General features: G+C 35.4%; 1 protein-coding gene across 1 annotated transcript in view; it reads left to right on the forward strand.

The window, feature by feature from the left end:
- The first annotated feature begins 1,649 nt into the window (after positions 1-1,649).
- The window catches only part of LOC138705175 (juvenile hormone esterase-like), a 64,838-nt gene continuing 49,239 nt past the window's right edge, over positions 1,650-17,248 (forward strand). Inside the window, exons 1-3 of the mRNA XM_069833880.1 lie at positions 1,650-1,872; positions 12,409-12,537; positions 12,624-12,780. Coding sequence (XP_069689981.1) covers positions 1,684-1,872; positions 12,409-12,537; positions 12,624-12,780 — 475 coding nt within the window. The 5' untranslated portion in view covers positions 1,650-1,683. The remainder of the gene's footprint in view (positions 1,873-12,408; positions 12,538-12,623; positions 12,781-17,248) is intronic.

The raw sequence follows: 17,248 nt of genomic DNA on the forward strand, positions 1-17,248 counted from the left end.
GAGTAGTTTTTCTGCACTAACACAGTGTGACATGTTCAATGATGTACAAAATTATTTACCAGTGCGATACCACAGTTACCTACCATGTGACCGTTGTTGCTCTGTCACTGAAAGGATGAAGAAGGTTGAGAAAACAGAGATACCAATGGTTGGTACGACACGGCTAGTCGGAAATATGTTATTGTAGTCGTGAAGGAAGAAAATTTCAAAGAACATGAGTTTCTAAAGGGTTACTTTAAAAAGTATGTAACCAACAAGATCGGGAAGTTCACTGTGTCTCAAGTATAAGGTACTAAAGTATTCTAGTGTACACAAGTTTCAGGTCAAAACATCAGAATTAATGAAAGGTGAGCTGTGTGAGTACTTTCAAAATTGAAAACCTAAAGCAGATGTGATCAGGCTACCAAAATTGTTTAAACATTCAAGCAGACATGCACAGAAATGGTACAACTCATTGTCGTCACACAAAGACATGGTTCAGTCCAGCGACGGTAGTAATGCCTAACCTACTGCTCAAGTGAGCTAATCTGTTTTTGAATATTAAGTTTTCAATAATAAAATACTTCTTTAGTCATCAGGCGTACGTATAAAATTTTCCTGATCCACAGCTCCTACTAAACACGTTCAAGAATAAAAAAAGATGCAAATCCAGATTATTCAAAGGCACACATACCTTGCAATTGCACATACTGTGTAAGTAATAGAGTTTCTGGTAAATGTGTAGGTGTTAAACTCTGTAAAACGCATTCAAGCCATTAATTTGTCATGAAAAAGAATGCAGTCATGATGTTTTTTGTCTCTCCTGTAAAATTTGGCTTGTTAGACTTAGCTAATGTATTTTCGAACCTAGTTATTCAATTGTATTAATTGAGGCGTACAGTTCCAAACCCCTCTAAATACACTTTTTCAATGAAATGATTTCTATCTCGTAACAGTAAGGATGGATGCATTATCCTATTGACCCACGAGAAAAAGTTAATCTAAAAAATAGTCACTTTTCCAATATCCTCTAATTATCAAATCATCTCCCGAATAAAAACAAAAGCAGTATAAATTTCTCATTTCCTGAAAAATTTGCTCGAATCGAGAGGGTTTTGGGACTGCACGTCTCACTTATGTACTTATAGTCGAATATTTCGCATATTTCAGTGCATATTTCGCATGTTGTGTACACACTTCGCATACATGTCCAAGGTCCAGTAATCATATTTATGAATTTATTAATTTTATTTGTCATACTCATAACATTCAATTGATGTACTAGCAGCAATATCACCTCATGGTCCACCGCTGTGGAGTAACGATTAGTATACCTGACCGTGAAACGAGCGTTCGTGGGTTCAAATCCTGGTTCCGACAAGTTACATGGTTGAGGTTTTTCTGGCGTTTTCCTTCAACCCATTAAGAGCAAATGCTGGGTAACTTTCGGCGTTGAACCCTGGACTCATTTCGCTGGCATTATCACCTTCATCTCATTCAGATGCTAGATAACCTTAGCAATTGATAAAGCGTCGTAAAATAACCCACTAAAAATCGCCACTCATCCAGCGTCCAATAAAGTTGTCGCCACTTGGACTCACAATCATATGGCCTACGAGATGATTTTGTGATTGTGGTGGCGATTACTATCTTATATAAGGTGCACTCTGTGTGCTGTACGTATTGTCACAGATATACAGTAGCATGATGCTTCAGCCGTGGTTCTGCTTTCTCGCTGCTCTGCTTGTCTACGAGGCGCAGGGGCAATGCTTCGTCTCCAAGCAGCAGGGATCCGTGCAAGGCTCCCAGATGACGTCGAGGAATGGACGAAATTTCTGCTCATTCAGGGGAATACCGTATGCTGCACCTCCGATAGGACCACTTCGATTCAAGGTCTGCTACATACATCTATCATAACATAATATAAATGTCGTAATTCATTTAGGGGAAATGCAGAAGTTGAAGAATGGAATTATGAGTCTACATATGCCTTAACTCCGCCAGAAAAAAATAAAGAACTGATTGAATGAATGGATGAATGAATGAATGATTAAAACTTATGCAGTAGTAATAGTAGTAGTAGTAGTAGTACTAGTAGTAGTAGTAGTAGTACTAGTAGTAGTAGTAGTAGTAGTAGTAGTAGTAGTAGTAGTAGTAATAGTAGTAGTAGTAGTAGTAGTAGTAGTAGTAGCAGAGTTTTATTTAACGTCGCTTCGAAATCTATTATTTAATTATTGAGTCGAAATTTAACGCGGGCGAAAAATAATATTTGTACGCGTCTCTGTATCAGGGACAAGGTTCTTTTCATATACAATAAATCTATAACACGGAACTCACAACATGACTTCTCTCCTTTTGCAATAAAAAAAAAAAAAAAAAAAAAAAAAAAAAAAAATGCATTGTCTGCACTTCATATTATTGTTCCACATCACTTCTAAAGTCGTTTCTTCTAAGTCATTTTCCTCACACTTACAAAGTTACATGGAAGATTCAAGACTTTATTAATGACAATACTACTTACTAATTTATAGAATAATGTAGCAATAATATAATATAATTAATTAAAGCATTTCAATTTCATTACCTAGCCTGCTTATAATTTTAACGCATCTGTAGTTATATGACACTTTAACAAAATAATATGACAGTAAATTGTAACAATTCACATTAAAACATACAGTATTTTAGAAAAAAACATCGTCTACACTTTTAATATAGTTCCATATCACTTCGAAGTTCAATTCTTATTATTAATTTTTTTAACACTTATATAAAGTTATAAGATATTCACAATTTAAAGTACCGTACCAGACTTTGATTTCAAAAGTTCCAAGTCTAAATAAATATTTATTTCTATTGAATTTAATTTAAACAAAAAAAAAACACGTCAATTTAGATTAAGAGTGACGTGTGAAACCAGTGATAATTGCATTTTAAATTTTACCACCTCACCCTTCTTTTTAAAAATTCAAATGGCACCCGTATATTATGATATTTAATTTTGAAAGAGTGTTTGTCTATATATTTTACCGGGTGAAAATGAGATAGTCCAAAGCCACATGTCTAACTCATTTTTTTGTGACAGTTAATTTCTTACACGTATAGGGAAGCTACTTAATAGCAAATTATTATAAAAAATTACTCAACAAATGACTTATGTATACGCGAAGAAATTATGATACCGTACCTAATAGCATTGGACTATAAAATTCAAATATGCTCTCCTGTAAAATGTTGTCTTTGTGGCTTAGGACAATATCATTCTCGATTCTTCATATATTCATTTTGTTCTCTATCGTCCCTGAGAGCCTGGATTGTTATTGTCAGTCGAATCAACTATTACATTAAATGCTCAATAGACAGTCTTTGTAGTTTTATTTTCTTCAGATCTAATCAACAATAACAACAATCCAGATTGCCAGACGATGCGACTGTAGAAAACAAAAGATGTGAAACAAAATTAAATGTATAAACAATTGAATACATGCTTTAAAATTTAAGTATCATAATATAAGCGTGACATTTAAAATGGGTGAATCGTGAAGCGGTGAATCTAAAATGTAATTTACAGCTAATTTATTTCTTATTTATTCCCACTCTAGTAGATCCGAAAGGAAACATTTATCCCTTAATGGATTATCATGCAAGTAAGAAAATTATCAAGCAAGAAACTATAACCTACCCTAAGATTCACCTTTTAGTCCCCCCCCCGGAACCTGATAATCTGAGAAATGCAATCTATCCGTTGTTACTATTTTTAAAGTCCATAGAAATCCTACAGAAGCATTAAACATTTAAATGTGGTACCGGATTCTCTTTAGAATAATATCAATATCTTGGTAATAGTATTATTAAAATAGTCTGTATTTAATAAGTATCAAGTGAAAGATTACTTATTTAATCAATTGTCTTCACTTAAGTATAATAATTCTATTTTACTTGTGATTGTTGCATATATTTTAAATGACACTCTAAAATTGATGTAGGCCTTCAGCTGTCAAAAGAGAAATGACCGCACTCGTGAACAGCGAATATATTCCAAGTCCACTTCGGATTACGTTGATGTTACACGATCATTGCGCTTGCACTTGCACTTGAAGCAGTTTCGAAACTATGGTGTTTAAGCAGGAGTTCAAGTTATAATTTATATTATGTTATCGTTCTTTAGCGATATAAATAATATTCAAGTTATCATTTATATTTTGTTATCGTTTTTAGCGATATAAATAATATAAATTTACTGTTAGGTTTGGGACAATAAGCTGCATAATACCAGTGTTAGAATTTTCTTCTTAAATTATTACATTATACTACCCCAGCGGTTCCCAGCCATTTTCGACTCGCGAACCCGTTCCACAACGATCTGAGTTGGGTCAACCATTGACTTTTAAATATACATACAGTAGACATGCATAAAATTTTATTCCAAGCAAAAGGTTTAATAACCTTAAATTAACTTAACCCTTAACGGTTAAAACCTATAGTTACTCTAGTTACGGCTTAAAAGTTACACAACGTGTAGGCCTACTTGCAATAATAAATACAAGTTTTCATTGTAATTACTCACCTCTTCCCTGGAATTCAGTGAGAAGTTTGCGCCTACTTCCCATAGCACAGAGCTTTGAAGTGAGGAACCACAGAAGTTAAATAAAGTCTCAAATCACTTTGAGCACAAAGTCTATTTCTGTATTTATTTTTTAAATAGGCATATGAAGAAAACGACTATTCGCACAAATATGTGGATGAAAAGGGTAATAAAATTGTTACGTTTTTATTCGCTAACACTGGGAACTCCTATAAAACTCAACCAAAAATCAATTAATGGCAAAGATTTATAACTTTTCTGTAACTGAAAATCAGTGGAAATTTCAAGAAACAGATCTTTTTCATCTACGCTTGATGTGGATTCTAAAATTGTTGACTCTTCGAAGGGATTGCGAATCCAATTGTTATTCTTGGACATAGCAGGGAAATATTCTCTGAAGGATTTTTCAGGTCCATTCAAATGTTCTTTAACCATGTTCTTGACATTTTCGTCCAAAGAAAGATGATTTTTCACCAGGAAGTCGTGAAGGGTATCAAAGCACTCGATTTGGTTGCTATTGAAACACGTTTCAGAAAAAATTAAATTTTTTAATGAATGATTCGATACGGTTTTGCACAATATAAACGTTTATATTTGACCCCTGGAGAGATAAGTTTAAACTGTTAATTTTTTAGAAAATATGTACCAAATAAGCTAAAGTCAGAAGCCAGATTCCATTTCCATGCACTTTGCTCGGTGAAAGGCATAGCTGGTGAGAAAAACGTAAACTTCGTCTTTAAGCTCATACAGTCTGGAAATAGTTCTACCTCGAGATAGCCACCTAACTTCAGTGTGAGACAATAAACACTTATAAATGCTTCCCATTTCCTCACAAAGCACTGCAAAGATGCGGGAATTTGTAGGGCGAGCCTTAATAAAATTAATTATTTTCACTGCATCGTCCAGCACACATTTGAACTCATCGGGCATGCGTTTAGAAACAAGAGCCTGTCTATGAATGCAACGATGTGTCTAAGAAGCGTTCGGCGCTACCGATTTCACTTTAGCAACAAACCCAGCATAACACCCTGTCATAGATTTCGCACCATCTGAACAAATGCCTAGGGCCTACACAGCGAGTCCAGTCTATTGAATTTTCGCGAAAGTATTCGTCAGTTAACTTAAATATATCTCCTCCTGTATTTGTCTCTTTTAAGGGCTTGCAGAATAGTAGCTCCTCTTCTACAGACTCCCCATTAATATAACGGACGAAAACTAACAAAATGGCTAAATTGGCAATATCAGTCGATTCGTCAAGTTGAATTTGCCACGTCTTTAATCCGGCGGTTGATCGTATTGTCGGACAATGATAGCATATCGATTTTTTTTGTGAAAGATTCTCCAAGCATGCACTGTACTACATCATTTATACATATCCGCACTAAATCTTCAGATATTGAATGAGGTTTTGCAGTTTTAGCAGTTCTGTAGCTAACGCGATAAGACGCATTGTTACTGTTTGCAGCGGATACAAAAGTAGTTAAATCATTTTTCCACACGTTAGCTTTTCGTGAAAAAAATCAGCAGATTTGTTTACGTGGGTGGGGTGTTTAGTTACTAAATGGCGTTTAAGTAGAGAAGGTTTCAGACTACTGTTAGCAAGAATGTCGCCACAAACAACACACTGTAATTTTGGACAATCCTTGTCACCTACATATGAAAATCCAAATCTAATGTAATTATCATCGTACTTTCTTTTCTTTACACAGGGTTCACTTTTGTCGGATTGATACACATCACTAGAAGTTGAATGAACTATTGACACAACACTAACTTACGATTTTGTTAAACCTTGTTTCCCTTTCAAATTTACACTTTTCAACCAGTTACCCATTTTAATGTGAACGGAAACGATTCTGATACATAACTGACAACTTACTGCATTTGCCACAAGAAAATAAGAAGTAGGCTATTGTTGAAAATACAAAATTAAAAATATAAATTTGTTGACATTCCACATTAACATCTAAAATCAAAGGCCTGACCGCTATGTAACCGTTCCTTAGTCGGGTCGCGGTACTGTTGTTAGTATTGTTAGAACACAAAGAAGCTGGCAGACAAAATTTCTATTGTAGCGAAATCAAATGCATTCCTAACGTTGTTACATAACTGTAAATCAGGCATTCGCCGTAAATATTAATCTATAGTGGAAATAATGTGATAAATTGCCGATGTTACACATATGTAACAAGGGGCATTATAGGGTTAATTTAATTTTAAAGTAATAATAATAATATAATAATAATAATAAATATTATTATTATTATTATTATTATTATTATTATTATTATTATTATTATTATTATTATTACGACATTGCCGCAGAAATGAAGGAAACAATAATAGGCCTAACCTCGAAACTCGCCATTACGGAACTCCTTGGGGGTTTGCGAACCACAGGTTGGGGACGATGTACTAACCTATAACACAATAAAATGAAAAGGAGTAACGAGGATTTGAGCCTGAGACGTTGATATCAAAATTCCGACGTTCTTCCGACTGAGGTACGGCATTTACTTGGCACTGATGTATTTTTTTTATTTTAGTAGGCTATTTTTTGACGCTTTATCAACATCTTAGGTTATTTAGTTTCTGAATGAGATGAAGGTGATAATGCCGGTGAAATGAGTCCGGAGTCCAGCACCGAAAGTTATCCAGCATTTGCTCATATTTGGTTGAGGGAAAACCCCAGAAAAAACCTCAACCAAGTAACTTGCCCCGACCGGGAATCGAACCCAGGCCACCTGGTTTCGCGGCCAGACGCGCTAACAGTTACTCCACAGGCGTGGACTATTCTGAATATTTAATTATTTAAAAGGTTACATTTATGACAATAACATTAGTAGTTATAATAGCAGATGCAGCATCAGTAGTAATTGTAACTACAGAGTGATTCAAAACCTCTGCGACAAACTCTGAGGGGTGACATACCTATGTCGTCATATCATATTAGTCAGTTCAGATAGGAAAAATGGACGTTGCCATGTTTCCTACGTTATTTTTGTGTAAAATTTATAAACTAATAAAGGATAGTGTGCTCTTGGTTAGAAACATAAAAAAGGCTATTTCCTTTATACAAAAAGGCCAAAATGGTCCTCTAAAAATCCTAACTTTGGCAATGATTAAGAACGTACTATGTGGATCAGAGTGCTGTAGAACAGTGCTTACAACCGGTTTATATTCGACCGGTTGCAGATCAACCGGCGAGGTTGGACATTCGTTCGAATATCCGACCTTGAAGCGGGTGCGCCTGGCTAGACAGAACCACAGATATAGAGGGCAGAATACCAAGCGAATTTCACCATACAGGAACTCTGCTCACATTTTCTAACTACACAAATGGAGTAACAATTGAAGGAATTTACTTTTCCTAATTAAAAAAGGGTTAGCTTGAAATTCTTAGGAAAATATTTGGGGATGAGGGATGAAGTTACAGGAGAATGGAGAAAGTCACACAACGCAGATGCACGTACTATATTCTTCACCTGATATAACTAGGAACATTAAATCCAGAAGTTTGAGATGGGCAGGGCATGTAGCACGTATGGCCGAATCCAAAAATGCATATGGAGTCTTAGTTGGGAGGCCGGAGGGAATAAGTCTTTGAGGAGGCCGAGACGTGTATGAGAGGATAATATTAAAATGGATTTGAGGGAAGTGGGATATGATAATAGAGACTGGACTAATCTTGCACAGGATAGGGACCAATGGCGGGCTTATGTGAGGGCAGCAATGAACCCGCGGGTTTCTTAAAAGCCATAAGTAAGTAAGTTAGGAAATAGGGTTATAATTGATTGGACACTTTGGTACATTTATCTTCATAACTAATATATAAATCAACTAATGAACGCCGTTAACAACAAAGGAAATAAGCGTAATGCATAGATGAAATATGACGTGTGAAGAGATATAAGAATGAAATAAATTACAATTACTTAGAAAATAGAAGAGCAAATATGTACACACTTACTATTGTAACGTTCATACTTCAAACTCACAATACATAGGTTATCTCTGAAAGAGTAGTTCTTAATATAGCCTATGCCTTTTAATTATTCTAAGTGGATGTATTATTATTTCTCTAACAAATCGTTGTTTTGGAGATAACAAGTTATTAACAAAAATAAAGCACTCTCAAGTTTAATGATTGTAGTTTCATGATGCGTGCTTCAATCAATGAGGAGAGAGGAGGAAATATCATTTGAAAGTACACTATGATAATCGCGTCCTTGCAACGATCCTTGGAACTCCTGAATGGCTCAATATTATCTGTTTTTCATGAACCAGAACCGTGTAACCGAGTGAGACTCGGACATTGGTTAAACCGAACATTAGACTACTCTGCGAGACGGAAGGGCTTCGCATACTGTCTATAGCGTCAGGCGTTCAGTAGCAATCTGTCTTTTCTATCTTTCGTAACCGGTTATGCAGTACTCTAGTGTGAATGCAGTTCGAAAACAAATTACGGCTCTGAGTTCGAGATTATGAACTATATTTTTTAACTCTGTGAAATTTATGTCCGCAAATGACATAGTTATTAATAAGACTCTAACATGTACTTATATTATTACTTTATAATTGAAGAATGCATATTTTTATCATAGTGAGTACTTTGCCAATATTTTAAGACCTAGATAGAGGCTAAGACTCTGCGAGGAAACTAAGACGCCATTTCTGCCTGCGACTTTGACTGGCATGGCTCTACAGAGAGGTGCAGGAATGAAAGAAAGTGTAATATGGGCTGTGATTCACCTTGATTTTTCGGCATCGGAGGCAGGTAGACGTTTCCACGTTTCAGAAAGGACAGCTCGGAGATGGTAGAGTGGTAGAAGAAAAATTTAAACACGACAACAGGATGCCAGATTAGTGGTAGAGGTTGAAAGGAATCCCTTTCATACCGCTGCTACTTTGAAGGCAGTTAATTTCCCTTGCCACGACCAGACCGTGAGAAACCGCTTAAGGGCCACCAATTTGAGATCTCCACGTGCCAATCCTAGAGACGTTCACAAAGAGGAGCAAATAGAAGAATGTTTAGTCTTTGCAGTGGGAAATGGTGATCGGGATTGGAAAAGGTTAATCTTTTCTGATGAAGTCCTCTTTTCTACTACAAAGGAAGGACTAACTCTTCTATATCGTCCAATTCGACCACAGATACGCTGCCATTCGTGCCCGCAGTGGTAGAGTATCTGTGTTATGTTGGGAGTGAATTTCTCGTCGTGAAGTGGGCACAATCCATCGCGGGAAACTGAACCAGCAGACATATCAAGGGTTGCTGAAACTCTATATAATTCTTTATGCTAGGTAGTTATGTTCTGCTGAAATTTTTCAATTTCACCAGAATGATCTTCCAGTCCACACACCTCAATTGATTCGAGACTGGTTTGCGAGGAGATAGGATATCAAACTGATAGATTGGCCTCGTCGCTCTCCAAGCTTGAACCCTTTGGAGAATATGTGCACCCAAGTAAAGAATCATATGCGGAAAAATTGGACCACTTCCCCTCCAAGACGTCCTGATAATTTGTGGAAGCTCGTCCAGGATGCCTGGGATGCCGTGGCTGAGAACAGTCGCTATTTGAAAACACTAGTCGATTCCATGCCCACCGGACTGCAAGATGTGATCGAGATGTAAGGAAGATGGACTAAATATTGAATCGTGGCTCTTTTTTTTTAACTTTTTATTGAATGAATTTTCTAAGACAGACACCATAATTTCTGCCACGAAAGATATTTGTGTTGAGAATAAAATCTTTCTTTCTTTCCATTTTCAGTCAGAATGTCATAATAAATAATGATAAAGTCTTGGTGTAATGCATTCATGAACCTAATGTTAATTAATAGGAGTCATAAAAGAAACAGGAGCATTTATATTTTCTCTCTCACCGTTTAAAAAAAACAAAACAAAAAATACATCAAATAAATAAATGAACAAATAATTTAAATTATAGAAAAGTTCACAGTAGTACCAATCTTGATCACTAGAATGCATGTTGAACAGTCTTAGAGGTCTAGTTTTGAATAATGTAGGCTATAGAAAATCAACAGCAGCGCAAACAAGATCCAAGCTAGGGAGCTGCAGATTGGAGTTTAGAACCGGTTTAGATTCGAACGGTGAGAGATACAACCAGCTAGGTTGAGCATCCGGCCGAATATTCGATTTTCAAACGGTTGTGTTGCAGGCTAGACAGAATACCAGGAGCACTTAATCATACATGAAACTGACATTTTTCGATTACACAACCAGAGTAACAACTGAAGGAAACTTATGTTGACTTATTTTTAAAAAGTGTTTGCAAGTACTCCTACAGTAGATTCAACACTATAACACATTAGATATTTTCTTCATTATTTTGAACTTGCAGTAACTCCATAAGTACAGTATCGTTTATAATTTAAACTTTTAGAGTCTTGCTAATAAAATTTGCTTATAGATGTGTTAAGCAATGGTATAATTTCACACAGAACAAGACGTGCAAGCCATGTATATTTTTCTTACCAATAAACGCTATAGGCCATAGCTAGCGTTTTACTATACCAGTGTTAAACAGTATTAACTTCATCATTATTTTATTACGTCACAACTCTTTCTCGTCACATATCGACTGAATCTCCTTCGATTTGTATAACACGTTAATCGATATTACGTAAGTGTTTACTGTTTATGTAAGATTGCGGATGGTTTAGAGCACAAATCACACAGAGAAAGAAATGGGAAGGGGAAAGAAAATACAGAAAAAATTAAGTATCATAATGCAGTATAGTACGCATAATTTATATTAATAAACATCTTTCATAATAGGTAGGTATTATACGGTATTAATAAGCCATGAAAATACTCGGCTGATATTTTACAATATCATAAACGTATGTTTTGGTCACAAGTAGGACGAGACAGTATGTGCAGTACTTATTCTGGCTATAAAAGACAAAAAGGAGATATTGTAGATTATTATTTAGTCAACTGTCCGAGGGCAGGTCTGAACCTCACAAGTGTTACCAAGAAGGCACCATTTATAAGGCAACTAGGCCAGGAGATAATGGGGTACGGTGACCAGTTTCTTTTCCCCTCCATTGCATACATAGCCGACTAGCTACACGTTACATTAGACAAACTTCAGATATGTATCTAAATAATGGTTACTGAAGGGAACAAGTTTTCTCTCATTGATTCATTGTAAATAGAAAATTTGTTTCCTTTATACTGAAGAAAACAACATTTAATCAATTGTAGGCCTAATATTGAACTCATAAATTTACAGTTATAAGCACTTTGATATCCATTGGCGCCACATCACTGCTTTCTTATATTTATCAAAACCGACACCATTTTGTGACTTCTTTGGTGTAGCTTTTCTATAGAACTATAAAAAAGTTTTATTCAAAGTATTTGTGATAAGTAAATAATTATTCAAGTTAGAAGCAAGTGCATTTAGTAACGAAAGTCAAGCGTGCTTTAATCTATTCTCTACCCCAACAGGACACAGAATATATAATATAGTCGCCTGCTTAAAATTATGTCAATGCTTCATTTCTTGCCCATGTGCGAAGACTTCGACGTGATATTAAAATTTGCAGTTCGGAACTTACAGATCCACCTGCTTCAAATTTCTTTTGCAATATCAGCAACAATTCGTTGTACGCAGAGTTCAATAAAAATACAAAAGAAAAAAACATTTCGGTTATTTTTGGGTCCCTCCTCGTAGCTGTGTCTGTTATAAAAGAACTCTCATTAGTGCAGCCTAATAAGCATATCTTGTAAACATTAAAAACTTAATTACTCTAGTTCATATTGTTCTGATTTTTATAAATGTTTGTTTATATTTTGAACAGATGTTATTTCGCAGGCACCTCAACCTGTAGATTTCTGGATTAAGGAATGGAATGCAACTGTAGATGGTCCCATGTGTATGCAGAATACAGGACAGATAGCTGGACAGGAAGACTGCTTGTACCTCAACGTTTACACTCCACAGGTAATGAGAAGTTTGTCGCTAAGAATTATAATAATTCGAATCTGAGATTCATTGAACACAACATAATGTTAATTTCTTGTCTACAGACCACTTTTCCCAGCGTCCAGTCTTTCCCAGTGTTACTGTATCTACATGGAGGTGCCTTCTACTACGGATCGGGGATCAGTACTATGTACAACCCTGAATACGTCTTAGATAAAGATGTCGTGTTAGTAACTATCAACTACCGACTTGGAGTTTTGGGTAAGCAGTGGTATAGTATTTCTTATTTAGCTCTTCCTGTTGTTCTTTTGTTCCTTCTTATCAACTTAAACTTTTAATCTCTACTTTGTTTTCCCCTTCTGCTGGTTACTTATTAATACTTTATTTAATGGCGTGATGAAATTTTAAACGATACTTCATTCATTTCACTGCAAACCCAGCATTATCCAATCTACCATATTTGCCGCCTTCCTCTTAGCCTTCTTAATGTTGTATATAACCTGATACCTTCTTCTGAACCGAAATTTTCCCTCTTTCACCATTTCTTCCATTCCACTCTTCAGTCCGCAGTTTATTGTTAGTCAATGACCCAGCCAAATTCTTTTTCTCTTCCTGAACAGTTTCAGCATTTATCTTTCTGAAACAACTTCACTTCTTATTCTGTCTCCATTCTTCTCTATATCCCCACATCTCAAATGCTTCTAGTCGTTCCTCTTTATATCTGCAGCATACAGTGCCACACTCCATATAAAGCGCTTCATTAGTCTCTTCCTTAGTTCTTGTCCACAGATCTGCAGAAGACACTCTTTTTTCTATTGCAACCTCCTTTGTCATTGCTATTCTCTTTTTGTTTTCCTGACAGCAGCTCATGTTAGCACTTGAAATGCACCTCAAGTATTTGAAGCTGTCAACATGTTCTATGTCTGACTTCGAATTCGAATGTATATAATCAGCAAATCTTAAACACCTTATTCTTCTTCCCATGTTCTGAAAACAATGCTTCACTAAATCCTCCAAGTAGATGTTGAATAGGTTAGTGATAGAAGGCATCGTTGTAGTATTCCTCTCTCCATTCTACTACTTGCAGACATGTCTTCTCCGATCCTGACTTTGACTCGTTGTTTCTTATAAAAATTACTGAACAGCCTCCTATCTTTCCAATCCACACCAATTTCCTTCAGGATCTCCATATGTTTACTCCAATCCATTGTGTCAAAAGTCTCGTTCAGGTCCACACATATTACATAATACTTATTTATTTTGTCTAGGATCTTTCACCGATTGTTCACAACAATCCAATTGCATCTCTCGTATCTTTTCCCTTCCTGAAGGAAAACTATTGTTCTTCCAACATTGATTTAGTATTCGTAGGAGAATTTTCGCCGAATGCGACATGAGGCTGGTAGTCTTGAAATCATTACATTACTTAGCATTATTTTCTTTCGCTATTGGCAGCAATACTTTCTCCGTGAAATATTCAGGCCATTCAATTTTTTCATAATACTATACAATATTAGTCAAAGGCCAGGAAAGTTTCGACATGGCTCTAACATTGTTAAAAAGTAAATTTTTAGAAAAGTAGTCAGATTTATTTACAAAAGAAAAGGCTATAAACTGATTAAACACGTTCAAATATGACCGCCATTTTTCTCCTATATTTTTAATTGGCTCAGTTCTAGAGAATTAACACCATTTAGAAGAAAATCTTTCTGATAATCTAGAAATTGTTTTACAAGCTTTCACAATGACGACAGTTCATAGTTCTGAATCTTGTTTGTACAGTAGAGTCAATTCGCATTTAAAGAGTCAAAGCATTATTTTCTAGCATGAATTTTAATATATATATATACATACATACATACATACATACATACATACATACATAAAATTCACTCAGGAATAGCTTCAATTGCTGTTTATGTATTTAATTTTCCGCAGCAACAATAGTGAAACAATGGAAACAAACAAAATCTGAAAATTAAAATTAATGCACGTTATGTTTTGTAAATATAATGCTCCTTCGACATATCTGCAAAAGTAAACTGTCGTAATAATGAAACCATTGAAATACTTCATACAAACCGTATACAGTATATTGTACTTAGTGAGGGAAGTGAGACTGGTTTCTATGGACAGAAAACATATAATTAATGACAAATATGATCCGTAAAAATCTGTTTATACATTTCTTCACAGCAAACAATCTGTTTGCGTCGTAAATCTAAACCACAGTCTTCTCGAACTGTATTCAACGTGTATTTAGACATGTTTATTTGATATGTCAACCACTGGAACGCTTAAGAACGGTAGCATTTCAAGTATAGAAGGCTGTGGTCTGTAACTTGTGGTGGTCATTGTTGCCAATTTAGTGACTGTGTCATCAAATCTTATTCTTTTAAAATATTTGTCAGTGACAAATATCGTTACTTATCTATTATTTATATAGGGTTAAATACAGTACTATTTGAAGCATTCTTTAGCGATAGAAATAAAGTTTTAATCATTATCACTATAGAAAGTAAATAAATTTTGCAACACTGTTAGCGATTTGCCATAAAAGTAGTATTGGCATTGTTTGAACCTCAACTCAGGACGTAAATTTCTGCTTCAGCATAATTTTGTAAGATAATTTTTGTTGTTGCACTTTTTATTAATAAATTAAGTAAGGCACTCTGAAGCTTTAACAGTATTTCAAATGATAAGTGTCAAAGAACTTTGCAAAATAATCGTAAGCTTCAAAGATTTACGTCACTGACTAAACGAAACAATTTATTGTAAATATCATGTACGTGTATGTTGTAAGGGAGATGTACGACTTTTTTCAAATTGAGGTAAGCCAGGAAAAAATCTTGGGGTAGCATAGCGCCTCTGGTTTTTTCCCACTTCCCTCACTGATTATACTTCATTGAATATTATACTACTTCATAATACGTTTTGTCCCATATAACAGCTATTTTCAACCCTTTTCAACATGTGGCACAGTAAAGTTGTACAGTGGAAGCTCTTAGGTTCGACAGAACACAAGTTCGACATCCTATAGTTCGACTGCTTACGTAGGAGAATTAGACATGCCCCTATACGGGTACTAAGAAATGGGTTTGCCATTTGAATGGAAATTGGTTCTGTGTCTTGTAGTGATACTTTTTTAAAGAAAGCATAATATTTTATTAATTAGGACATCCATATTGATCACTGATTTTAAATTAATGAACTCTTCTTTTTCTATTTGAGAATTGTGCCGTTTGTGAGACGGAACTGTCGAAACCCACTGTGGTACTAGAAGTGCATACACAAGTCTCGGTGCGGGCAGAAAATGCAACTACAGTACTGTATACGTTGACGCATAACCAATAAGAATTTGTATTCATTTCACCTAACACGCCCATTACCCTTATTGGACTGAACTTTCAATTCTGTTTTGTCGAACTTAGGAGAGTCCACTGTACTTAGAATCCCGCGGCACACCCGTATGATCTAAATCAGTGGTTACTAATCAGGGAGGAATTTTTAGGGTCTTAAGAGGGAATAAAAATAAATCAAATATAGTATGTGTATGTGCATTAATATATAAAATAACATATTTTCAGCCACCGGCGTGGCTCAGTCGGTTAAGGCGATTGCCTGCCAGTCTGAAGTTGCGTTCGGGCGCGGGTTCGATTCCCGCTTGGGCTGATTACCTATTTGGTTTTTTTCCGAGGTTTTCCCCAACAGTAAAGTGAATGCAAGGTAACATGGCGAATCCTCTGCCTCATCTCGCCAAATATCATCTCGCTACCACCAAACACATCGACGCTAAATAACCTAGTAGTTGATACAGCGTCGTTAAATGACCGATTGAAAAAACATATTTTCAATTTTACTCCGTATAAGCATTATTTTTGAGTCGAGATAGAGGAGAATTGTAGTGGAATGAATAGTGAAAGGACGCTTGGCGCAAAAAAGGTTGAGAAGCACCGAAACAAACCGCACATTATTCACAAATAGAACTAAAAATTTTTTTATATTTCTATTTGAAGATTATGATATAAATGTAAAATGTAATAAAATGATTGTAATGCAATATTAGGTGACACCATTAAGGAATTATGCATATTTTCTTAATTTGTTATGTGAAACATACAAGACTGTTACATCTTTTGCCGAAGTATTTAATGTACAATATATTTTTATTTCATAAATACATGTAAAAAACGATATTTTTAAGGCTGGTACGCTATCCTAACTTTACTGATCTGACAACCTTAGCTGTGCCTCTGTCATTCTCTTCTCTGCTACTCGCAAACCTACACTGTGTTTACTGAATGTTGATTTGTGCCTCGTTCGCTGAAAGTTGACACTTGTAGATTTACTTTTCTTTTATTACTGTTTTCACTTTTGTTTTTCCAGTTTTTGCTATCATAACCTTCACTATTTTTATCTTCCCACGACACACCAATGGATCACTCGCTGCAAACTATTGTGCCGCGGCACACCGGTAGAAGATGGCTGGCCTATAATATCATACTTCCTTTCGCTGATTGAAGCACTTCTAATTAAGTATCTCTAAAAACAATAACAATAATTTAAAACATTTATAACCATACGACGCAATTTGTTCAATTAGAATATCAAGAAATTGTGATGTAATACATTTAACTCAAATTAATTTATGATAATTATAGCTAATCGCATGTCTGATTGAGGTTCTGGCTGATATGTAGGTGTAGGTCTACATCTATTATCAGGCAGA

The sequence above is a fragment of the Periplaneta americana genome, chromosome 8 (assembly GCF_040183065.1).
Source record: "Periplaneta americana isolate PAMFEO1 chromosome 8, P.americana_PAMFEO1_priV1, whole genome shotgun sequence".
NCBI classification, from domain to species: Eukaryota; Metazoa; Arthropoda; class Insecta; order Blattodea; family Blattidae; genus Periplaneta; species Periplaneta americana.